Genomic DNA, 22,990 nt, shown 5'->3' on the forward strand with positions numbered 1-22,990 from the left:
GTATATAATATTTCTTCTCACTTTCAATCATGATACATACTAGTATGTAATTGGTATGTGCATATGCGTGTGCATGTTTGTGTGTATTACGTTTGTATAATCTGTACTAAAACAGCATGACCTCATGTGTTCCCAGCTGTGTTTAGTGGTCACCAGATGGGATTCTGATTGATATCTTTGGCTGGACTCCCTTCCCTTTCTCCTTCTCTCTCACATGCATAGACACGCATGCGCGCACAGGCACACACACACACTGGATTTCTCCGTAATCCAGATGTTTTCTGTTCAACAGCAATTTTGGCAAAATGGGACATACTCCTCCCTTACACTTCTTCAAAACCACGTGGTAGCGAAACCCACCTCATGAGAAGCAAGAAAGACGAGACACATGCGTGTATGTGTGCGTGTGTGTGCATGCAAAGTTGAGTATGACTCGGAAAACAAACAAACAGCAACTATTTCAGGATACGTAAAAAGCAAAATCTGTTTGACATTTGTTTTCCAACTTGGTCTTTGACTACTTTGTAATAATGATGACAAACAACAGTAACACTTTTTCGTATCATGCAGATTGCATTTCAGTCAAATGACAAAACAAAATAATTGGTAACAGCATAGAGCTAAACAAATTGAAAACAGGCAAATACAGCGGCTGACATTAGTATTTAACACGTCACCATTTTTCTCACGAAATGTACTTCTGGTGCTATTGACCTCAAAATTTCACCAGATTTTGGGAACAACCCAAAATATCCATAGATACAAAGAAAGTAGAACAAATAAGCTCAGAAATTAAGTTGTGTGTAAAAACGTGAAATGACAAAAGGGAAAAGGTATTGAACACATGATGAAAGGGAGGTGCAAAAAGGCATGGAAAGCCAAGACAACACCTAAAATCTATCAATAATCAAACCCTTGTCAGTGCAAATGAATATCAGTTTGTTCAGTACTAATTGATGGCCTACAAAAAGGTCTCATTGCACGCACACACACACACACACACACGCACACACACCCACACATACACGCACACACAACACACACCACGACTAAAAATTTATCTACTGTATCTCCATGGCATTTGACACCCATTTATTTTTTTGGTCATTTAATAAAAAATCTTATTGATTTTACTCCTCATTTTTTGACTCACATTTACGTCTTTTAAATTTCTTTACTCACCGACCTTTGTATTTTATGTGACCTTCTTTGCCTTTGGTGTTATTTATTTATTGCTTTGTACAGACAGCACTTGGGTGCTCTGTGCTTGCTTTTAACGTGCTTAACAAAGTTGGATTGGATTAGATTGGATTCTCAGGTCATTGAATCGATCAGTGGACCGTTCTGGTTGTCTTAGAACACGGGTGTCAAATAAATTTTAGTTCGCGGACCACATTCACCCCAATTGGATGTCAAGTGGGCCGGACCAGTATATCTGTGGCCTTATAAGCTAAAAATAACAAAACAAAAAAATTAACCATATTTTGAGTGCACTTAATTACAATTTCATTTGGGAAACAAAATCACATTTATTGATTGGTATCTAGTTGCAAATCTTGTTTCAAATGATATGAGCAATCTCAAATGTCATAAAAATTAGTGCAATTTCAACATCAGTGTTTTCATTTACAGTTGCAACATACAAATCACAGTAGATCTATAAACTGTATGTACCTTATATAAATGTGTGTGTGTGTCTGTGTGTGTGTGTGTGCGTAATGCTGACTTATTTATTTAGAAATCATTTTAAATTTACATACATTTCCACAACCATCTGGACATCTTTAAGAGCTCAACTGACTCATCAGTCCACACAAACTAGTGTGGGAACTTTTCAGAATGAAAGTGTGGTTATCCTCCTGCCTTGTAAATGTATACAGGCATATTGACAGAGTGAAACGAAAAAATGAAGACAAAATAATTGTATTCCATCCATCCATCCATTTTCTGAGCCGCTTCTCCTCACGCGGGTCGCGGGCGTGCTAGAGCCTATCCCAGCTATCATCGGGCAGGAGGCGGGGTACACCCTGAACTGGTTGCCGGCCAATCGCAGAATAATTGTATTATCTTTTATTATTAGGGACATACAGTGGGTACGGAAAGTATTCATCCATCCATCCATACATTTTCTGAGCCGCTTCTCCTCACTAGGGTCGCGGGCGTGTTCTCACTGCGGGTTGCCACAACATCCTTAATCTCCCTACGGACATCGATCGCCAGTGACATACAGTTGAGGTCCGGAGACGTGACACGAAAAGCATGATCGAGATGGTAAAAGAGGAAAAAGAGCAGGACAATAAACGAAAAACATCTACCACATCCGCAAAGTGTCCCGCCCACCCCTGCCGTACATTGAGCCATTGGATTGGTGGATGCGCGTTTGAGGCTGCAAAAATAGTATGTTGTACTTTATCACATTTATTAAACCAGAAAAAGATAGATTCATAGTTGGAAGAAGTGGGTTGCACAGCCAGTGAGAGGTACAAACGTACGTATATATACCGCCCATGTACATTTTGGCCACATGCTAACTTTTTTATCCACAGGTATATTATAAATATAGTTAAGTATTGTTGTAAAACACAATAATATGTTTACTTCATCATGTACATTATTTGAATGGTTGAGGAGGAACCTGGAAATGTATGTGTGTGTCTCTACATTACCAGGTACTTTAAAACCGCAGTGGTTAGAAAACGTATATTCTGTATATATTTCACTTTAGACAGTTTCTCTCGCCCATTTTATTTACCTCACAGGTTTCAACAGCTCTAATATACACTATGTTGGTCTATATACACCCAGGAAGGGTTGGAAGAGGGCCTACGTCATATCACAGTGACGGACCGCTTTGTTGTAATGGTGAATTCCAGCAGTAGGGTCACCAAAAATTGCGGATTACGGCTCCCAATGAACTTCACAAACTCATTTTTAACTGCACGTGTGCACATTTGTACATAAAATTACTTAGCAAACAATACATGATATGGTACATACTGTATATAGGCATTGCGTCACACAAATCCTCACTCTCTTGGATGGATGGAGGCGTGCCCCGACTTTTTTTCTCTCTTCTGCACTTCTGGTTCTACGGTGCTTGTGTCAAAATAAAATCATAAAGTTTCAAAATACAACCCCAATTCCAATAAAGTTGGGACGTTATGTTAAACATAAATAAAAACAGAATACAATGATTTGTATTTGATTTCATGTTAGACCTATATTTAATTGAATACACTACAAAGACAAGATATTTAATGTTCAAACAAATACATTTTATTCTTTTTAGCAAATAATCATTAACTTATAATTTTATGGCTGCAACACGTTCCAAAAAATCTGGGACAGGGTCATGTTTACCACTGTGTTATATCACCTTTTCTTTTAACAACATTCAATAAACGTTTGGGAACTGAGGACAGTAATTGTTGAAGCTTTGTAGGTAGAATTATTTCCCATTCTTGCTTGATGTACAGCTTCAGGTGTTTAACAGTCCGGGGTCTCCGTTGTCGCATTTTACGCTTCATAATGCGCCACACATTTTCAATGGGAGATAGGTCTGGACATGCTGGCAGGCCAGTCTAGTACCTGCACTCTTTTACTACGAAGCCACGCTGTTGTAACACGTGCAGAATGTGGTTTGGTGTTGTCTTGCTGAAATAAGCAGGAGCGTCCATGAAAAAGACGTTGCTTGGATGGCAGCATATGTTTCTCCAAAACCTGTATGTACCTTTCAGCATTAATGGTGCCTTCACAGATGTGTAAGTTACCCATGCCATTGGCACTAACACAGCCCCATACCATCACAGACGCTGGCTTTTGAACTTTACGTCCATAACAGTCTGGATGGTTCCTTTCGTCTTTGGCCCGGAGGACACGACGTCCACAATTTCCCAAAACAATTTGAAATGTGGACTCGTCGGACCACAGAACACTTTTCCACTTTGCATCAGTCCATCTGAGATGAGCTCGGGACCAGAGAAGCCGGCGGCGTTTCTGGGTGTTATTGATAAATGGCTTTTGCTTTGCATAGTAGAGTTTCAAGTTGCACCTATGGCTGTAGCACCGAACTGTATTTACTGACATTGGTTTTCTGAAGTGTTCCTGAGCCCATGTGGTGATATCCTTTACACATTGATGTCGGTTTTTGATGCAGTGCCGCCTGAGGGATCGAAGGTCACGGGCATTCAATGTTGGTTTTCGGCCTTGCCGCTTACATGCAGAGATTTCTCCAGATTCTCTGAAGCTTTTGATGATATTCTGGACCGTAGATGATGAAATCCCTAAATTCCTTGCAATTGCAACGTTGAGGAAAGAGGTGAACCTCGCCCCATCTTTGCTTGTGAATGACTGAGCAATTCAGGGAAGCTCCTTTTATACCCAATCATGGCACCCACCTGTTCCCAATTAGCCTGCTCACCTGTGGGATGTTCCAAACAGGATTGATTGATTTGCAAATCATTGTATTCTGTTTTTATTTATGTTTAACACAACGTCCCAACTTCATTGGAATTGGGCTTGTAAGTGTCTATATGTATAAATTAACTAAAACTTGCCAGACGGGAAGAACAATACCCGCGGGCCCGACTGGACCCACTGACAGACCAGTTCTGGCCGGCAAGCCGTAGGTTTGACACCCCTGTTTTAGAAGCTGTTTCTCCTCTCATCGGGGCAGGCTTCATCAGTTCATGCAACAGGCTAGGGTTGGACAGTCCACAACAGTCCAGTTGTGATCGATTCAACGCCCTGAGAATGAAATGACCTGGATGAATGTAAATATTCACAGGCATTGGATTGGCTTGGATACACACTGTCTATATATACATATCAAACACTCAACACTCCCAACTCACAGTACCCCTATTCTCCCATGAAGAGGAACAAAGTCAACAACAAACTGAAGCAATAATAAATGTATTCCAGACACTAAACAAGCAATCCACAATGAATTCCAAAATAATCAAAAGCATAAATGCTCAACATATACTGTAATTATAACAAGTAAGCATAACAAAAATCAACAAAGTTAGTAAGACATCCCAAAAAAGGTAAATACTGGACATTCATATTGTTCAGAATCTTACTCCTCTTCTGTATCATAAGCTCTGTGCAGGAACCACTGCAACGAAGCTCATGCATGACACACAAACAAATGCTATACTTTACCAATAAAAATATTTGCGGTTCAACTAAAACTATGACAAGTAATTTTTTTTTTTTAAATCCTCCTCCTTGTATAAAGTGTTTCAGAGGCAATGAACAGACCGGGCACATCATCCACTCATTCTCACACACGCAAGCGCGCACAAGTGGACACATACACCTGACCCAGTTTCTGGGGCCTGCAGACTTCCACTGACACAGAGTAACCCGGATAAGGACACTACAATTCATGCAAAATTATGTCCCTCTGTTTATCTGTCTCATTCTGTCTGTCGCTTGCCCTCTCTGTCACTGGTCCCCCCGCCCCCCACACACACACACACACTTACATTAACACACTTTTAGACAACAGGTGGAGTGTGGATTCTAAATTTTGGGAAAAAAATAAATAATAGAGTGTGATGATGTAGATATAAATGAGGCCACTTGTGTTAAGACTGAAGTCTGACCCAGGACAGGGTGGCCTTATTCATTGCCTGTGCATGCGTGTGTGTGTGTGTGTGTGTGTTTGTGTGACAGAGAGATGGTTCAGGCTACATGCTGCTCAGAATCAGATCAGCATACCTTGTGGGAAATAACGCTTCTGCATTGGCAAGACGAAGTTACAGATTTACTGTACAAATACCACAAGTGCACATGGTTGAACACAAAAAAAAAAACAGTGTCACACCAAAGATCGACTAGAAATGTAGTCTCAGCTTGATTTTGTAATTTCTAGTCTGAAACCCTCAAACTTGACTAATAATGTGAGACTCAAGTTAAGCATGCAGTATACAGTAAAGTAATTTAAAGGTCTCGCATTTTGGCTATTTAGACCTCCATAGAGTGACTCGCTAACATGGACTTAGTATAATAAAGTGTCAATGTCATTTTAAAAAAAAATGTCATACAAGTGTCCAGAAAAAGGCCCCTCTAACAGCTACTTCTGTTTTGTATCTGCTTTGTCCATATTTGGCTTGCCTCTGATTGGTTGCCTCTGTGTAGAAGACCCAACCCTCACTACTTGTGAGAGCCCACGTTTGTTATGTTGACAGCGCTGGGTCGGGACAGAGAGGTAGGCGGCGATCTTCGCCAGTGACGTAGATAAGCTTGAGAAATTCGAATGACCTGATTTCAGGCCTCGCGGCAGAAAAAAATCGGGAACTCAGGAATGCATGGACGATTTTAATTCCTATTTCATATGTTTACTGAGGCACCACAGAGACAATATTACATCCCACATACTAGAGAAAGTTGCTTTGGCAAAATATGTCCCCTTTAAATAAAAATTACTGGAAAGTGAATGGACTAGCAGCTCAGTGTTAAAATCCTATAACATAATTCAGTCAGAAGTAGGACAGTGTCCTAAAAACAATATCATAACACAAAATGCACTCTGTAATCGTCAGTCTCTGTGAAAGAGCCAGACAGCCGCGTGACTGAACATTTCCAGGTCAATATTATCGCTGCACAGTCCCACAAATCACTCAGTCACAATCCTCAATTGCTCTCGAGCAACAGCACAATAAGATCAAGAGACTGTATTACAGTAGGCGTGTGTGTGCACGCATGCTGCTGACTGATGTAAATTGACAGCTGAAGCTGACCCATGTGCCTAACCATCAGCCTGGCACCCAGTATGACTGCTGTCTCTGTCATTCTCTCTCGCAAACACCCACCCACCCACCCACCCACCCACACACACACACACACACACACACAAGCATAGTGTCCTTCCTCACTGCCTTCCATATTGTGTTTCACAGGAGTTGTTGGGTGTGGTAAGGTATTACAGAAAGCTCACCTTAGTCCATTAGCGGGTGCTCATCTTGCATAATACCGTAACTTCTCATGTATAATGCGCACTCATGTATAATACACAACCCCAAAGTTGACCTCAAAATTCTGGAAAATCCTTCTACCAATGTATAATGCATTTTTACAATGCATGATTTTGCTTCTACTCATATGATTAAAACGAAGTATTATCTGTATTTTATTTTTTTTCAAAGAATTATTCTGTACTTAAGCACTTTATTTGAACATGTAATCCTTTTTTTTAATTGACTTGCTCTTATTTTGAAATTCACAGCCCTACTTTTATTTAGTAAATTTGAAAACACACAGTTGTGCTTATATGTTTGATTACACCGGCAGAATTTGTAAGATGGGTACAATTCTTGAAAGAAAAGATGAAGGAAAACATTTAATTTTATTTTAATGGGATTCAAATTAAACCGTCAAGCATTTCAGAAAAGCATTATCATTCAGCAAAACATAACCATAAATAAATTAATGATGGTTGTTGTTCAGTCATATTTAAAAAAAAAAATTAAAATTCACAAATTCTGCCAGGGTATGTAAATGTATAAGCGCAACTGTACATATATGCAGTCATATGTAGTACCCCTGTCATATTGGAATGAAAGTGTAGGCCACACCTTTTTTATATCCACTCGGTGGCGGTGGAATTTTGGAATGAAAGTGTACAGCTTTTTCATAATCACTAGATTATGTGAATGTTTTTTTCCATTTGCCACAATACCTATGTATAATGCGCACGATTGACTTTTGACAATTTTTTTTGGGGGGGGGGGGGGGGAAATGCGCATTATATACACGAGAAATTACGGTAAGTTTTAAATCGTCCCTTATAGTGACAAAAGCTGCAATGCATTTTGGGAATGTGGAGTGTCATCACAATACAATTTGTTGTCTGCCATACCATCCATCCATCCATCCATTTTCTGAGCCGCTTCTCCTCACTAGGGTTGCGGGCGTGCTGGAGCCTATCTCAGCTGTCATCGGGCAGGAGGCGGGGTACACCCTGAACTGGTTGCCAGCCAATCGCAGGGCACATACAAACAAACAACCATTCGCACTCACAGTCACACCTACGGGCAATTTAGAGTCTCCAATTAATGCATGTTTTTGGGATGTGGGAGGAAACCGGAGTGCCCGGAGAAAACCCACGCAGCACGGGGAGAACATGCAAACTCCACACAGGTGGGGCCGGGGATTGAACCCGGGTCCTCAGAACTGTGAGGCTGACGCTCTAACCAGTTGGCCACCGTGCCGCCTGTCTGCCATACCAATCAACTATAAGAAAAAAATTTTTTTCCAACCCAGAAGATATGGGTTACAGGTGGACGTACTACTTTCTGACTATGAAATAATAATTTTTTTTAATTATTATGATTATAATTCAATTTCATTCGAATATCTCATGACACAAATACGTATAAATGCAAACAAAACAGATAAATAAGAACAAGTAAAGCAGTCCAAAACAATATAAGGAGTTTATTAAATGTGCTCTAGAATTAGTGTTAAATAAAACCATGACTGAGTGTGATTCTGGTTTTATCCAATTTTTCTTTTTCCAATGGGACCTTAAAACAAAATCACAGTCAGTCAGACAAGTAGTCCACATTCGTTTGTACTTTCATGTTATTCAGGCCGATATACCAAATAAAAATGTCAGAAAAGATACTGAAATAAGTAAGATCTCGACTCAATTTACCCACAAATTGACTGCCTCAGTATGAAATCTGGGCCTGTTTAATACAAAGTTGATTCACAGGAAGCATGACTTATTTGATTTTCCTGCATGTCACTATATCTCACTGGCATAGATGAGGAAAGATACAATATATTGCCAAAAGTATTCTTTCACCTGCCTTGACTCACATAAGATCTGAAGTGGCATCCCCTTCTTAATCAATAGGGTTTAATATGACATCAGTCCACCTTTTACAGCAATAACAGCTTTCACTCTTCTGAAAAGGCTGTCCACAAGGATCAGGAGTGTATGTAGGCAATGTTTGATCATTTTTCTATTAGCGCATTTGTGAGGTCACACATTGATGTTGGACAAAAAGGCATGGCTCTCAGTCTGCACTCTCATTCATCCCAAAGGTGTTCTTTCAGGTTGGTGTCAGGAGTCTGTGAAGACCACTCAAGTTCATCCCTATCAAACTCTCTCATCCATGTCTTTATGAACCTTGATTTGTGTATTGGCGCACAGTCATGTTGAAAAAGGAAGGGGCCATCCCCAAACTGTTCCCACAAAGTTGGGAGCAATGAATTGTCCAAAAGCTCTTGGTATGCTGAATCCTTAAGAGTTCCTTTCACTGGAACTAAAGAGGCAATATTTTGGACAATTCCATGCTCCCAACTTTGTGGGAACAGTTCTTCAATTTCTAACACGGCTGTGCACCAGTGCACAAAGCAAAGTCCTTAAAGACATGGATGAGAGAGTTTGGTGTGGATGAACTTAACTGGCCTGCACGGAGTCCTGTCATTAACCCTATAGAACATCTTTGAAATGAATTAGAGCGGAGACTGAGAGCCACGACTTCTCGTCCAACATTAGTGTGTGACCTCAAAAGATGTGCCTCTGGAAGAATGGTTAAAAGTTCCCATAAACACACTCCTAAACCTTCGTGGGCAGTCTTTCCAGAAGAGTTGAAGCTGTTAAACCTGCAAAGGGTGCACCGACGTCATATAATTGAACCCTATGGATTAGGAATGGGACGTCACTAATGTTCATATGTGAGTCAAGGCAGGTGTGCGAATACTTCGGCAAAATAGTGTATATAATAACTTTTCGGGCAAATTAAGTGAAATTGGATAATTCATATCATATATCATTCAATCATATATGGTACATTCATAGGTGACAACATGTATCTATTAGGTTTTTCATTTTCGTATTTTAAATTGTAACAGTTAAATCATTTTAAATGGTACCATATACTGTATTTTAAATTCTGCGATTGGCTGGCAACCAGTTCCGGGTGTACCCCGCCTCGTGCCCGATGATAGCTGGGATAGGCTCCAGCACCCCCGCGAACCTTGTGAGGATAAGCGGCTCAGAAAATGGATGAATGGATGTATTTTAAATTGGTTGACATGTTAACTTACACTGAACATTAAATAAAAATGGTTAAAAAAATCAATGCTACCTGATTTCTTTTGTAAACATCGGCATTGGAGGGGGCATCTTACAAAATCTCACCTGCAGGGTGCCCAAATGGCTAGGCCCGATTGTGTTTGGGTGTGTCCAAGCGAACAAAGGAAGGTCCATAAAGGCATAATTGAATGAATTTAGTGTTGAAGAACTAGCATAAAACAGTTCTGAGATTAACAAGAACAAAGATAGTGATCCATCTCATCCAACGCACCACGATCAAAGTGCAGGCCGGCCTGTTAATGCTCATCGCGCTCACTAAGCTGCAATCTGTAACACAACAATGTATGAGCCTGAAAGACACTGGAAATGTGCCGGGAAAACTTAATTAAGTCAGGAAGAGGAGTGGCTATTTAATATGCAGCGATGTTATTGCAGGTTAGGGTTAGTCAGTTACATTTACTTGGGTAACTTTTGGAAAAAAATTAATATATTCAATGCAACATACTTTTAAACCATACTCAAGCATTTATATTAAGAAAGAACGCTGCTCCCACTCAAGTTCCATTGCATGCACTACTTTTGATAGTGTAATCTGGTTATTTTTATCGGTGCCTGCGTATCTCTTTGCCTTTTCATCATACTGCACAATATATCACTATCACTATCGCATGACTCACGTCCTTCTGCTGACGTCTTTACCTTTTTATTATTGTGCGTTGCATGCTCCGCAATGTGATGTGCTGTGTGAGGAGGACTTGCATGCGAGCTCCTGCTGGTAGGCGATGTTAGCTGTTTTAAAACCGCTATTAGGCACTATGCCATAGATGATATTGTTACCTACTGTTAAGTGAGTCAAACAAAGAGTGAGTGAGTGGAACAAAGAGGGAACTGGTGGGTCAGTTGAATTGCTCGTGTTGGCATGCTAGCGCTAGCCATAGCTTGTGGTCGCTAACCAACTACAGTATATCGGGAACGGGACTCGGACAGTAGTTGTTTTAGTGTTGGCGTTAACATCGCTTTTTCTTTCAAATGATATGTGGCTTATAGTAATTAAATATTAGCACTGTGATTTCCAGTTTTAACAAAGTAAAGTTTTTTGTTTCCTGGCTCATGGATTTACCTGGAAATTAGCCCACTAATTGAATTTACACTTTTATAGTGCTACAGTACTGTGCATTGTTAATTATTGTGCAGTATTTATTGAATATTTTTTTGGGAGTCTATTCAGATTGTCTATTGAACCTTAAATGTACGTAGTCAGATTTATTTGTGAGCCAATGGAGTTAAATAATATTCCTACAAAGTTACTTATTAGAATGCTGCAATAAGAGACATGAGATCAACCCACAGTTTTCAAAGTGAATCATTTATGCAAAGACTGGCCAAAATAACGGTGTGCAATTCACAGTCGGAAGAGGCAGAAAATCCCTGGCCTCACATTCAATCTATGTTCAGTTTAGAGACAATGAAAAAAAACACCTATGTCATGCCATCTCTGTCTGGTGAGCCTACTTTGCTGAGTGTAAACAAAAAAAAGTTCATTTAAGACCATTTCGTTTTGCTAAATGCTCCTTAATGTCATTTTAAAATTGATATAATATATTGTTTTAATACAAGTGACATTGTTGGGCAATATATGAAGTTGCAAATTCCTATTTTTTTTTTCTTCTTCATGTGCTGATTACAAAAAAAAATTTGACATTACTCACCAGTTAGTACTTGAGTAGTTTTTTCACTTAGTACTTATTAACTCTTAATTAATTATTTGGAGGGCTAGTTTTTACTTTTACTTGAGTCATATTTTTCAATATTTGTCTTATTTTTTTTTAATCAATCACATACTGTAGCTCTCATAACCATGCCGAAGGTGCCACTGACCTCCAAAATTTAGAAACACCAACATGAACAACAACATTCGGAACTGACCAACATTTACTGACCCCAGACTGTCACTTGTGACATAACCCAGTACATTACATTATCTTTCGCATTACAGAGAAGTTGCTTGAGCTCCACTTTATGCCCCGGATCAAGGTCCGATTTATGAAACATCACATCACACTAATGACCTTCAAATCAACCTTAATGTACATGTTTTAGTCTGTCGTGAAAACTGGAGGACCCAGAGAAAAAAACACACACACATGGGCAGAACATGCAAAAACCACACAGAGATGGTCCAAGCTAGGAGCAAATGTGTTATCTCTTTCTTTGAGGCAAAAGTTCTAACCACCGTGCCACAATAATACCCAGGTCAGTTTTTATTGGGTCACCAACTATCAATGTAGAATGCTGTATGCTATTTTAATGGGGGAGCCGTGACGAAGTGGTTGAGATCGAAACCTGCCACCAAGGGGATCCCCGTTCAAGTCACGACCAGCAGAAGAATGTGGGCCAAAAGGTGTGGACAGAGCTAGACAGGATGCGCAACGGACTATCAATCCCCATGACAAAGATACCCTGAACTGGTCCCTGGGCGCTAAAGAAGCACCCTGACTTTTTGGGGAGTAAGTTTGAACCATATTTTGATCAAGTCTTGAACTGAAAAAGGAAAACAGTGTATGTGAAAAATATTCAGACAAAGTTGGCAGCCTTAGTACACTCTAAGAGAATTTCCAGGCCACCCAAAATACGTCAGAGGTTACCTCATAGTTCTGCATCTTTGGGAAAACAACTGCACTAATGGAAAGCTTTCCACATTTACACCGTTTTTCTTCAACATTATATTGTTATTCAAAATGTCTGAACATCTCGCCTACAGCCAAACTGTGAACATCAACCTCTAAAGCGTTTTGTTTTTCTCTTCAGCCTAGTTTTAGTGCCTGCTTGTCCAGATTTATACGTACATACATGCCCTCGTCTCTCTCTTCATTTTCACTCTTTTACTCTCCTTTTCAAATTCAACTTTCACACCCCTCCCTCTCGTTTCTGTCCTGTTGAGTCTGCAGCTCGCTTTTCTTCATTTGTCCTCATTTCACTCATTAGGTTTTCTCACTCTACGCCTTGTTCTTTCTATGTTTCACAAAACACATTCGAGCTGTTCCTCTCTGCTGCCTATTCATGAGGACAGAGGGAAAAGGGAGAAAAGAAAGTCTTGAAACTCCCGGGAATTAAGCAAATCCTCCAGGCTTCACGACATGATTGAAAACATATCTTCTGCTGTGGAAAAGGTATGCATGCCAAATGCCCGTGTACTGCTCTCTATATGTGCATAACCATGCTCCTAAACATACAAAAGCATGTGTTCAACACAGAACAAATATGTTGTTTGTCTGCATACATGTCGCATGTTTAATCTCTTCCATATGGACATGTGGTTGGTGCATCTGCTAAGGCTATTATCCACTATGAGCCCTGTGGACAAAGGCTAGACTAGACCTATTATCAGTTTGGCAGGGTCTGAAAATGACACTGTCGCCAATAACACACCAGCCATCAGGAAAAATATATAATTTGCTCGTGACCTCTATAGAGCTCAGAGAAATGGAATGTAGTAGTGATTGCTAGCTCAGCAGTGACCCAGTTTAGAGTCAAAACACAGTTGAAAATCAAATCCATATATGCAGGACAACCTAAATGGGAGTATAAGGTGATGAAGCTTTCCAGTTTCTGCACAAAACCTAACATAACATTCATGCCCTCTGTGACTCACCTGGGTTCGATGGCATCCCCTATCTCACCACAAGAACTCATCGTAACAGAGAAGAGCGCAGATGTGAGAAGCCGAGGTTTTGATACGAGGGACTGTGGCAGCAACAGCAGCTCAAGAAAAAGATGAGCGAAGGAGAGTGAGTGTGTGTGATGATATCGCCACTCAGACTGAGGAGCAGGGATGAGAGCGAGTGCAGCGCCAGAGAGAACCACACCTCTTCTTAAGAGATTAACTTGGAAAAGGAGCCTTTGCACACACATACAGATACATGCAAAGGGACGCGACCCGAACACAATCAGGAGTGCCCACGATCCACATGAGCGTCTGTTGTACAGATGCACAGAAACAAACAAATACTGCACAAGTGTGCATGCTCACAGCTGCGCTATAAATAAATGATAAATCAATGTCTGCCCCAAATCCTGGCAGTGGGGAAATACTGGAGAGGCGGGATAAAAAAAGAGAAATAAGAGGAGGGGAGTGGTGGCTAAGAGAGTGATGGCAGGTGCTGACACAGTTTTCTGCACTCCATCTGCTCTTGGCGTACTGGTCAAGAGTACACAACAGGAGAAGGTAAGATGAGGGGCTGGCACTTGAGGATAAACGCTGGAGGTGGAACTGCACCAGGTCAAAAGGAAGAAGCGCCTAGATTCCTTTATAGGGTGCTGGAGGGGAAGTCAACAGTAATACAACCAGTAAGAGCATCACTTCTTCTAAAATGAACCAAATGGATTAAACTTGAACTCAAGTATCTCAAGTATTTATGCAATCTCTACAATTAGCCAAGGTTTGATAATAGGCAAATGCTAATAATACAATTTAGCTAAGCTGAAATGCCAAAGAGACAAATTACTTGAGGACTATCAAACTTATAGTACTTATAATCAGTGTTGTAACTGAATGAGTTCAATGAACGAATGTTCATGAACAAGTTCATATTTTGAAATTAGTTCATATCTGCTTGATGAACATAACTAAGAACATGCTCATTCTGGCGTCAAAGAACGGTTTTTGAACGAAAAGTTAATTTTCATTCAAGAGTGCCAGGTTGTGTTAGGGACTTCCAGGACAAACCCGTCTGAACACACTATATATGATCCTTCATATGTCGGCGGATGAACGCTATATTTGGCAACCAATTAAATGCAGCTGCGACTTGCCTGCCATGAAAAGCGGCTGTGGAGCGTTCAGAGACATGGCGATAATGGGACTGAATGTGTTCTTCTGTGGTTCTTTTGTAATGCAGTACATAATTGTAAAAATTGATGACTAAAAAAAATATTATTTGTATCAGAATGCTTTAGTTAAAACTCTACGATCACTGTCATGATATGGAATTTATTTAGTTTTGTAATGTAAGAATATATTAAATAAAATACTTTGAATACAGACAACCAGAGCTGCGAGGATTGCAAAGTTATCAATGTCCTTTCACCATCGTTCCTGTCATGCTGTGTTGCATGTTTTTGTTTGCACATTAAGCACAAAAGTTCTATTTTTCGTTTAATTCTTTGTTTAAAAAAACTGAAAAAGACTATTCAAGCAAGTTTTTACTCATGTTTTTGAGATTGTAGGGTGAAGACTGCATCTGGCTATGTGTGAACTGAATGGGTGGCAACAATGGGAAAATGAAATGCTAGTATTTAAGGGGAATAGCCCATCAGCATAATATTGAGAAGAAGAAAAAAAGAACAATGAACAAGTTCATTCTTGGAATGGTGAATTTAGTCCAAAATTTTGAATTATGAACTATGAACTGAACTAGTTCATTTTTGGAATGGTGAATTGACCTTTGGACTAGTTTGCATAGAAAATTAACTTTCCCAACACTACCTATAATTAATACAGCACAGCATGTCATAGCAATCCCCAGATACCATGCAACTATTAACTCAATTTAGGAACCTTAGTAGTGCTTTGAGGCAATGCAGCCCGGGGGCATAAACCAGGGCAAACTGTAGGCCAGCCAGTCCCAAACCTGGATAAATGCAGAGGATTGCGTCAGGAAGGGCATTAGGCTTAAAACTTTGCCAAACAAATAAAGAAAGAATAAGAATAAAGAATTCCAAACCGGATCGGCCGTGGCCCGGGTTAACAACTTCCGTCCTGGCACCGTTAACCTGCAGGCCGCCGATTGAAATTCAGCTACTGTGGGTCGAAGACGAAGGAGAGGTGGAAAGTGGGTTTTTGGGCAGAAAGAGAAAAGGAAAGCACAGAGCCTAGAATTGAATGTGGGGACTTTGAATGTTGGGACTATGACAGGAAAATCTTGGGAGTTGGTTGAAATGATGATTAGGAGAAAGGTTGATATATGGTGTGTCCAGGAGACCAGGTGGAAAGGCAGTAAGGCTAGAAGTTTAGGAGCAGGGATTAAATTATTTAACCATGGTGTAGGTGGGATGAGAAATGGAGTCAGGGTTATTTTAAAGGAAAATTTAGCTAAGAATGTCTTGGAGGTGAAGAGTGTATCAGATCGCGTGATGAGACTGAAACTTGAAATTGAGGGTATTATGTATAATGTGATTAGTGGCTATGCCCCACAGGTAGGATGTGACCTAGAGGTGAAAGAGAAATTCTGGAAGGAGTTAGACGAAGTAGTTCTGAGCATCCCAGACAGAGAGAGAGTCGTGATTGGTGCAGATTGTAATGGACGTGTTGGTGAAGGAAACAGGGGTGATGAAGAAGTGATGGGTAAGTACGGCATCCAGGAAAGGAACTTGGAGGGACAGATGGTGGTATACTTTGCCAAAAGGATGGAAATGGCTGTAGTCAACACGGTTTTCCAGAAGAGGACCTGGGCCAGTCGTCGGCAAGTTGGTCGGGTGAGACAAAAAGCTACCCAGAGAACATAGCTTCGGCCTATTTATGGCCGAAGTGAACCAGAAGGAGGTGGTTTACCTCCTACCGCCTTCTTTTATCACCTTTGGGACCAAAAGGGGATCTGGACTGCCTCTGAGTGTTAATTTCCCATTTTGGTATTATTTTGTGGTTTAAAACCAGTGGAATAAAATATTCATGATTGGATTTGAGATAACGACACCATTTTCCCACTTTGCATTGTCCCACGTTCATCCTCTTTAATACCTGTAACGAATGTTTCAAATGTTATGTTATGTTGTTGAGAACAGTACTATTTTCAATGTGGCATTTGTGTGGTGTGGAGTGAAACATTTCATCTGGTTCAGTTGACAACAGATTCAACGTTAGACATTCAAGTTTCCTGCAATACAGTCACTAGTGGCGTTCATGTTCGGTTCTTAAAATATTAACTACCAGCCAAGTCCGGTACAGACTATGTTTCCTGAACCCATGTCTGTAGTGCCGTTCAGTCGCCTGTGGGTGTCGCTGTTGCCTGTTCAAACTCCCAAGTGGCGCGGTACCCAACAGAGTGGAGGCGCCTTTGTTGGTGAAATCCTCTGGGCTGCCTCGTGGGGGCTAAATTAATTAACTTGGCGTCCTAGAGGCGAACTCAGTATCTTTGGTCTCCGCTTTGAAGCTCCGGGGCCTAGTAATTCCCTTAGCGTCGGCATGCCAAAACAAATGTCTGTGTCTTGCTTCTGTTGATTATGACTGTTGATTCATTTAGCATATGGATGTGAATTTACGTCTCGCCACTCCGTGGTCGTCTATCTCGGTGGGAAGAGCGAGTCTCGCCGGAGACTGGGGTGCTGGGGGTCATCTTTTCATGGCGTGTCCGCTACACAATGTAATCTGAAGGAGGTTACTGACTGTAAGGTAGTGGTAGGGGAGAGTGTGACTGGACAGCATAGGATGGTGGTGTGTAAAATGACTCTGGTGGTGGGGAGGAAGATTAAGAAGACAAAGGCAGAGCAGGGAACCATGTGCGGCTTTTTAGGAAGAGGTGAGACAGGCTGTCGGTGGACAGGAGGACCTTCCAGAAGACTGGACCAGTACAGCCAAGGTGATCAGAGAGACAGGCAGGAGAATACTTGATGTATCTTCTGGCAGGAGAAGGGAGAAGGAGACTTGGTGGTCGAACCTCAAAGTACAGGAAATCACACAAGAGGTGAACTAAGAAGAGGTGGGACGCTGAGAGGACCGAGGAGAGGAGAAAGGAATACATTGAGATGCGACGTGGGGCACAGGTAGAGGTGGCAAAGGCCAAACAAGAGGGATATGATGACATGTATGCCAGGTTGGACACTAAAGAAGGAGAAAAGGATCTATACAGGTTGGTCAGACAGAGGGATGGAGATGGGAAGGATGAGCAAGCAGGTTAGGGGGATTAAGGATGGAGATGGAAATGTGTTGACTGGTGCCAGTAGTGTGCTGGATAGATGGAAAGAATACTTTGAGGAGTTGATGAACGAGGAAAATGAGAGAGAAGGAAGCACTTGGCTCCTCAAGTGCAGTGGACCAGGAAGTGGCAATGATTAGTAAGGGGGAAGCTCCAAAGGCATTAAAGAGGATGAAAATGGGAAAGGCAGTTGGTCCTGATGACATTCCTGTGGAGGTATGGAAGCATCTAGGAGAGGTGAATGTGGAGTTTTTGACCAGCTTGTTCAACAGAATTCTAGCGGGTGAGAAGATGCCTGAGTAATGGAGGAAAAGTGTGCTGTTGCCCATTTTTAAGAACAAGGATTATGTGCAGAGCTGTGGGAACTATAGAGGAATAAAATTGATGAGCCACACGATGAAGTTATGGGAAAGACTAGTGGAGGCTAGACTCAGGACAGATGTGAGTATTTGCGAGCAACAGTATGGTTTCATGCCAAGAAAGAGTACAGAGAAGGTCAGCAGGAGCAACATTGTGTCTTTGTGAATCTAGAGAAAGCCTATGACAGAGTACCCAGAGAGGAACTGTGGTACTCCATGCGGAGGTCTAGAGTGACAGAGAAGTATGTTGGAATAACACAGGACATGTATGAGGGTAGCAGAACAGTGGTGAGGTGTGTTGTAGGTGTGACAGAGGAGTTTAAGGTGGAGGTGGGACTGCATCAGGGATCAGCCCTGAGTCCTTTCCTGTTTGCAGTGGTGATGGATAGGCTGACAGATGAGGTTAGACTGGAATCCCCGTGGACCATGATGTTCGCAGATAACATTGTGATCTGCAGTGAAAGCAGGGATCAGGTGGAGGAACAATTAGAAATATGGAGGCATGCACTGGAAAGGAGAGGAATGAAGATCAGCATATCACAATATTATATAATTTACATATTTTTTATGTGATATTTTTTAACTGTTGAAACAAACCTTTTTTGCAACTGTAAAATATTTAACCTCAAACAATTCCAATACAGTATAGGAATTTTCCCACAATAACTAAAAAATGCCACTTAATTACTTATTATAATTACTTAGTCTTTTTCTCTGTATTTCTGACTGTGATTATCAGGTCTCTCTATTCCTTTCAACTGCACTCCTCCATCAATTAAATGTACAGACACTAGGAAGATGAGGGTGAGAAAGAGACATCTAAAAATAAGCAGAGGGGAAGACAAAGCTGTTGCTGAAGACGAGTTTTAAACAAATGATGAGTGCTACCATTTTGAATAGGTGTTTTTAAAAAGTTATGTTTTTATGCACACATATTCATTCTGAGTGTGTGTATATCAGTTTCCTGGAAAGACAATAACTGATATGAAATAAAACCTCAATGGCCAAGTGGGAACACACTATAAATACTCCTAAAGGATTTCTGGTACTGACAGACATGACGTGTCAACCAATGTTCAACAATTTTATTATTTCTCCACACATTCATCATTGGTAAACACGATTTTGCGGTGAAAAACTAACATAAATATACAATCCCATCACATACTGTACTATAATTACATGCGACTCAAGGCCGCCACATTAAGACTTGATATGCTTGGTTACCATCAGGCTTTCACCAACAATCCAATATCCACTGGCCCTGAGCTTTTTCAATGTTTGGCCATGGCCCTGATGTTGAATTCTCTTGTGACAGTCATCCAGTATCAATTGCAAGACAATAATTTCCCTAGGCAGAATCACTGAATGCTTTAGCTTAAATTACTCAGAAGATCTTCTCAAGATGCCCTCCAAACCTGAGCAGTCGATCTTCTAATGCCTGGATCAGACTACAAGACAAATTTGGTCTTTCACAATTGCATTATGTCAGACTACTGCCATAAAATGCTTCCGCATCTCGATCAGACAGCGGCAGCACTACACGGCATGTATTCCGATACCACCGCATCCCATCTTTTACGAACACTGGGGTTTATTTTCTCAAATCAAAGACTGTCGGGGAGGCAGGACCACAAAACGTGTCACTGGGCAACGTGACTGGATACACTCGTTACCGTGGCGACGACAACAACAATGGATCATGCCAATGTATTGTGTGGGGGGGGAAATAACAAAATGAGGAAAAACACGTGGTGGTCATCACCAGTGCTCAGGAGAGGACGTTCATTCAAGGATTGATTGAGGTATTTCACGTACTTTTAATATGATAAGGCTCGCAAGCAGGCAACAAAACATTATGTAACCTAGCAAGCTAGTGCTACCACTAATAGTTGTAGGTAAACATGCCGGCGTTCTGTCGAACCATGCTTTAAAGCTTCGGTAAACATTGGTTTAGGAGCGTGAATAAATGTTTACAACAGTGTGCAAGTATGTTGACAACGGCAAGCATGGGAGACGATGTGCCGGTCACAATACGCAATTCTATTGGTCAAGGTGCACTGTCGGAGAGTTCTCGTTGCCATGTCACATTACACAGATGTCCCCAAAAAAAAAAAATCACATATGCGAGACTTTTCATTTTGGTGTCGTAGGCCTATCGTAGGGCCAAATCGTTGGTCGTGGATTATGTCACGCTACAAAAGGTTTTGTCGTTCTCGACAAAATATGTGCGTCCCAATGTAGGAAACCGCTCGCGATGGCTAATCAGGCCAATATCGGGGCTAAAATCTTGTAGTCTTATCTAGACAGTCCAGTACCAGGGAGCTATTTTGCTACGCCAAGGAGTAGAGTCCATCCCTTTGCTTTCTCACGTATATGAATACCATTCTGCCTCAGAAAGATTCATTGTGTAGTGTAGGCTGTTGTTAGTTTGATGCTCTCTTCTGAGTGGTTTCCGCTCACTTTAAGTCCAGCCTCTCTTTGACAGTTCACTATTGAATCTCAGTTTTTCAGCAGTTTTTGGCAACATTACCAACCCTTTTGGCAACCATAGCACATCTTGTTGTCTGGGATGAACTACTTTTCTTTCTGAGACATGGTTTTTAATTTTGTTCCCATTTGTAGATGAAGTTGTTTTCTTCACAGTAGGCACACACGAGTTGTCATTTTCTCTCTTCATCTCAAACAATATAGTCTTTGTCTTGTTGGTCAGTGCGTTTTGGTTTATGAGACACTTTTGCAGATGTCACCAGGGTGTTGACCTTGACATTTCCTCTCTCTCTCTGAGATTTCATCTCCGCCTTTTAGTGCTTGAAGGGAGGCAATCGGGTTGCATGCAACGCATGCCTCTTCTGCTATGAAATCTGGAAATACCTCTGAATATAGCTTTTTTTCATCCAGTTCTTTAGCGACATGACAATTCTATTTGGTTGTTGCCCAGTCAGAAAGTTTGTGTAGCAACTTCTGATTTTCATTAACAGATATCTAGAACCTTCAGATCTTGCACGTGGGGCGTTGCATTCTTGCAGGAGATGAGGAAATCACTGAAGACCCTTCTCTAGAGGGATTCCTTTTCCTCAAACTTTGGCCAGCTGCTTAGTTTTCCCCTGAATTCTCTCTATACTAAGAAGGAGTGGCCATAGTGTTTGTTCAAGGTTTCCCATGCCAGTGTCTAGGTTTCCTCATCACTTCTGTGGAAGGCTTCTTCTAGGAGACTGAGTGCTTCTCCATATATGTATTTCTTCAGGAAGTGCAGTCTATGTGCTGGGTCTATGCAGTTTCTTTAAATCAACGCCTTGAAGAAGTTGCTCTATTCAGTAAACTACATTGGGTTTCCGTTAAATGCCAATGGCTTTGGTGCTAGGAGTTTAATCATTGCCAGGGTTTCTTTTAACACTTGAGCCAATATGATCTCATTTGTTCTTGTTTTTTGTTTAATTGCAGTACAAGGAGGGACTGAGGTGTTTTGGGTAACATCAATGCATACAGTACTGTTCCGTTGTTGTGGAAGCTTATTTTGAGGTTGAGTTAGGCACTACCGATCAATGCAAACTAGAACTAGCAGACATTCCAACAGCTTCTGCCCTCTTGCAGTCAACTTCTTAAACACCTAACCTACAATTCCATTACAACATGCTGGCAATTTTTTTACTTGCGTTTGTGGTCACATTTCTGTGGAGCCAATTATATCTTATACATTACTCGTGCACTCACTGTAGTAGTCTCGCCACGCTGCACTATTTGCATATCTGTTGTTGACCAATACTGGTCACTCATGCCAGAGTAGCATCTGCTCCATTTGCACACTGATTGAGGAGTATCTGCAACATTTGCACAATCAACATTGTCCCAGATTATCGCACTACTCGCTTGAAGTCTCGGCGCCCTTTGCACAATGGTCATTGCACTGGACTATTGCAATATTAGTCTTTCAAACTGCTCTAAGTGCTAGAGGACTCTGCATCTTTTTGCACAATTGTCAAAAAATAAATAATGTACCGGCATTACCAGATAACTAACAACCCTTTACTGCTCAGTGACTGTTTTTGTCAATGTCTTTATGTCTCAAAAGTGTTCTCTGTCAATTGATTGTCTGTTGTCGTACTAGAGCGGCTCCAACTACCGGAGACAATTTTTTTGTTTTTTGTGTTTTTTTTGGACATACTTGGCAAATAAAGATGATTCTGATTCTGAGTTGTTTACTATTATATTATTCTCCATTTCAGCATTCCATTTACATACTTATTCAGTATAAACATTGTATTCTGGCTCCATTTCTCATGCACGCACGCACGCACACACACATGCACACTTCCTCCCCATCATGTGTGCGTGAAACAATGGCCTGGTAGGAATACTCAATTTGACTTGATTTGAGTAAATGAGCAACACACAATCAAGTGCAGACATGCATAGAACCTTCATATTGATTATAGTGCTATCACACCTACTTTTTAAAAATCTACAAATCAAAGTAGGGAAAGAGCACTCAGCTATTGTTTCGTTGATAATCAGTTATTGTTTAGTTGATGATCGGTCAATCGAACTCTCAGTGGATTGATTTATTGCTTCTTAAGAACGAGATTGCGGATGAATTGATTGATTGAATTGATTGATTGCATCGAAGCAATTTAGTCTCTAGGATCGGTCATGTGACTGCCTTG

General features: G+C 40.9%; 1 protein-coding gene across 9 annotated transcripts in view; it reads right to left on the bottom strand.

The window, feature by feature from the left end:
* Positions 1 to 22,990, bottom strand: part of numbl (NUMB like endocytic adaptor protein) — a 78,273-nt gene that overhangs the window by 25,117 nt on the left and 30,166 nt on the right. For 7 of the 9 annotated variants that reach the window (XR_009789640.1, XR_009789639.1, XR_009789638.1 and 4 more), the window contains exon 1: positions 13,710 to 14,114. The exons of 1 other annotated variant lie outside the window; for it this stretch is intronic. Coding sequence is in view for 5 of the 8 variants with exons in the window: in XM_061781209.1 (XP_061637193.1) it covers positions 13,710 to 13,969 (260 nt within the window). In the remaining 3 variants the exon portion in view is untranslated. Of the gene's footprint in view, positions 1 to 13,709; positions 14,115 to 22,990 lie in introns of those variants that run through there. One more of the 9 variants, XM_061781212.1, reaches the window with a different exon arrangement.

Source organism: Phyllopteryx taeniolatus, chromosome 8, assembly GCF_024500385.1.
Source record: "Phyllopteryx taeniolatus isolate TA_2022b chromosome 8, UOR_Ptae_1.2, whole genome shotgun sequence".
NCBI classification, from domain to species: Eukaryota; Metazoa; Chordata; class Actinopteri; order Syngnathiformes; family Syngnathidae; genus Phyllopteryx; species Phyllopteryx taeniolatus.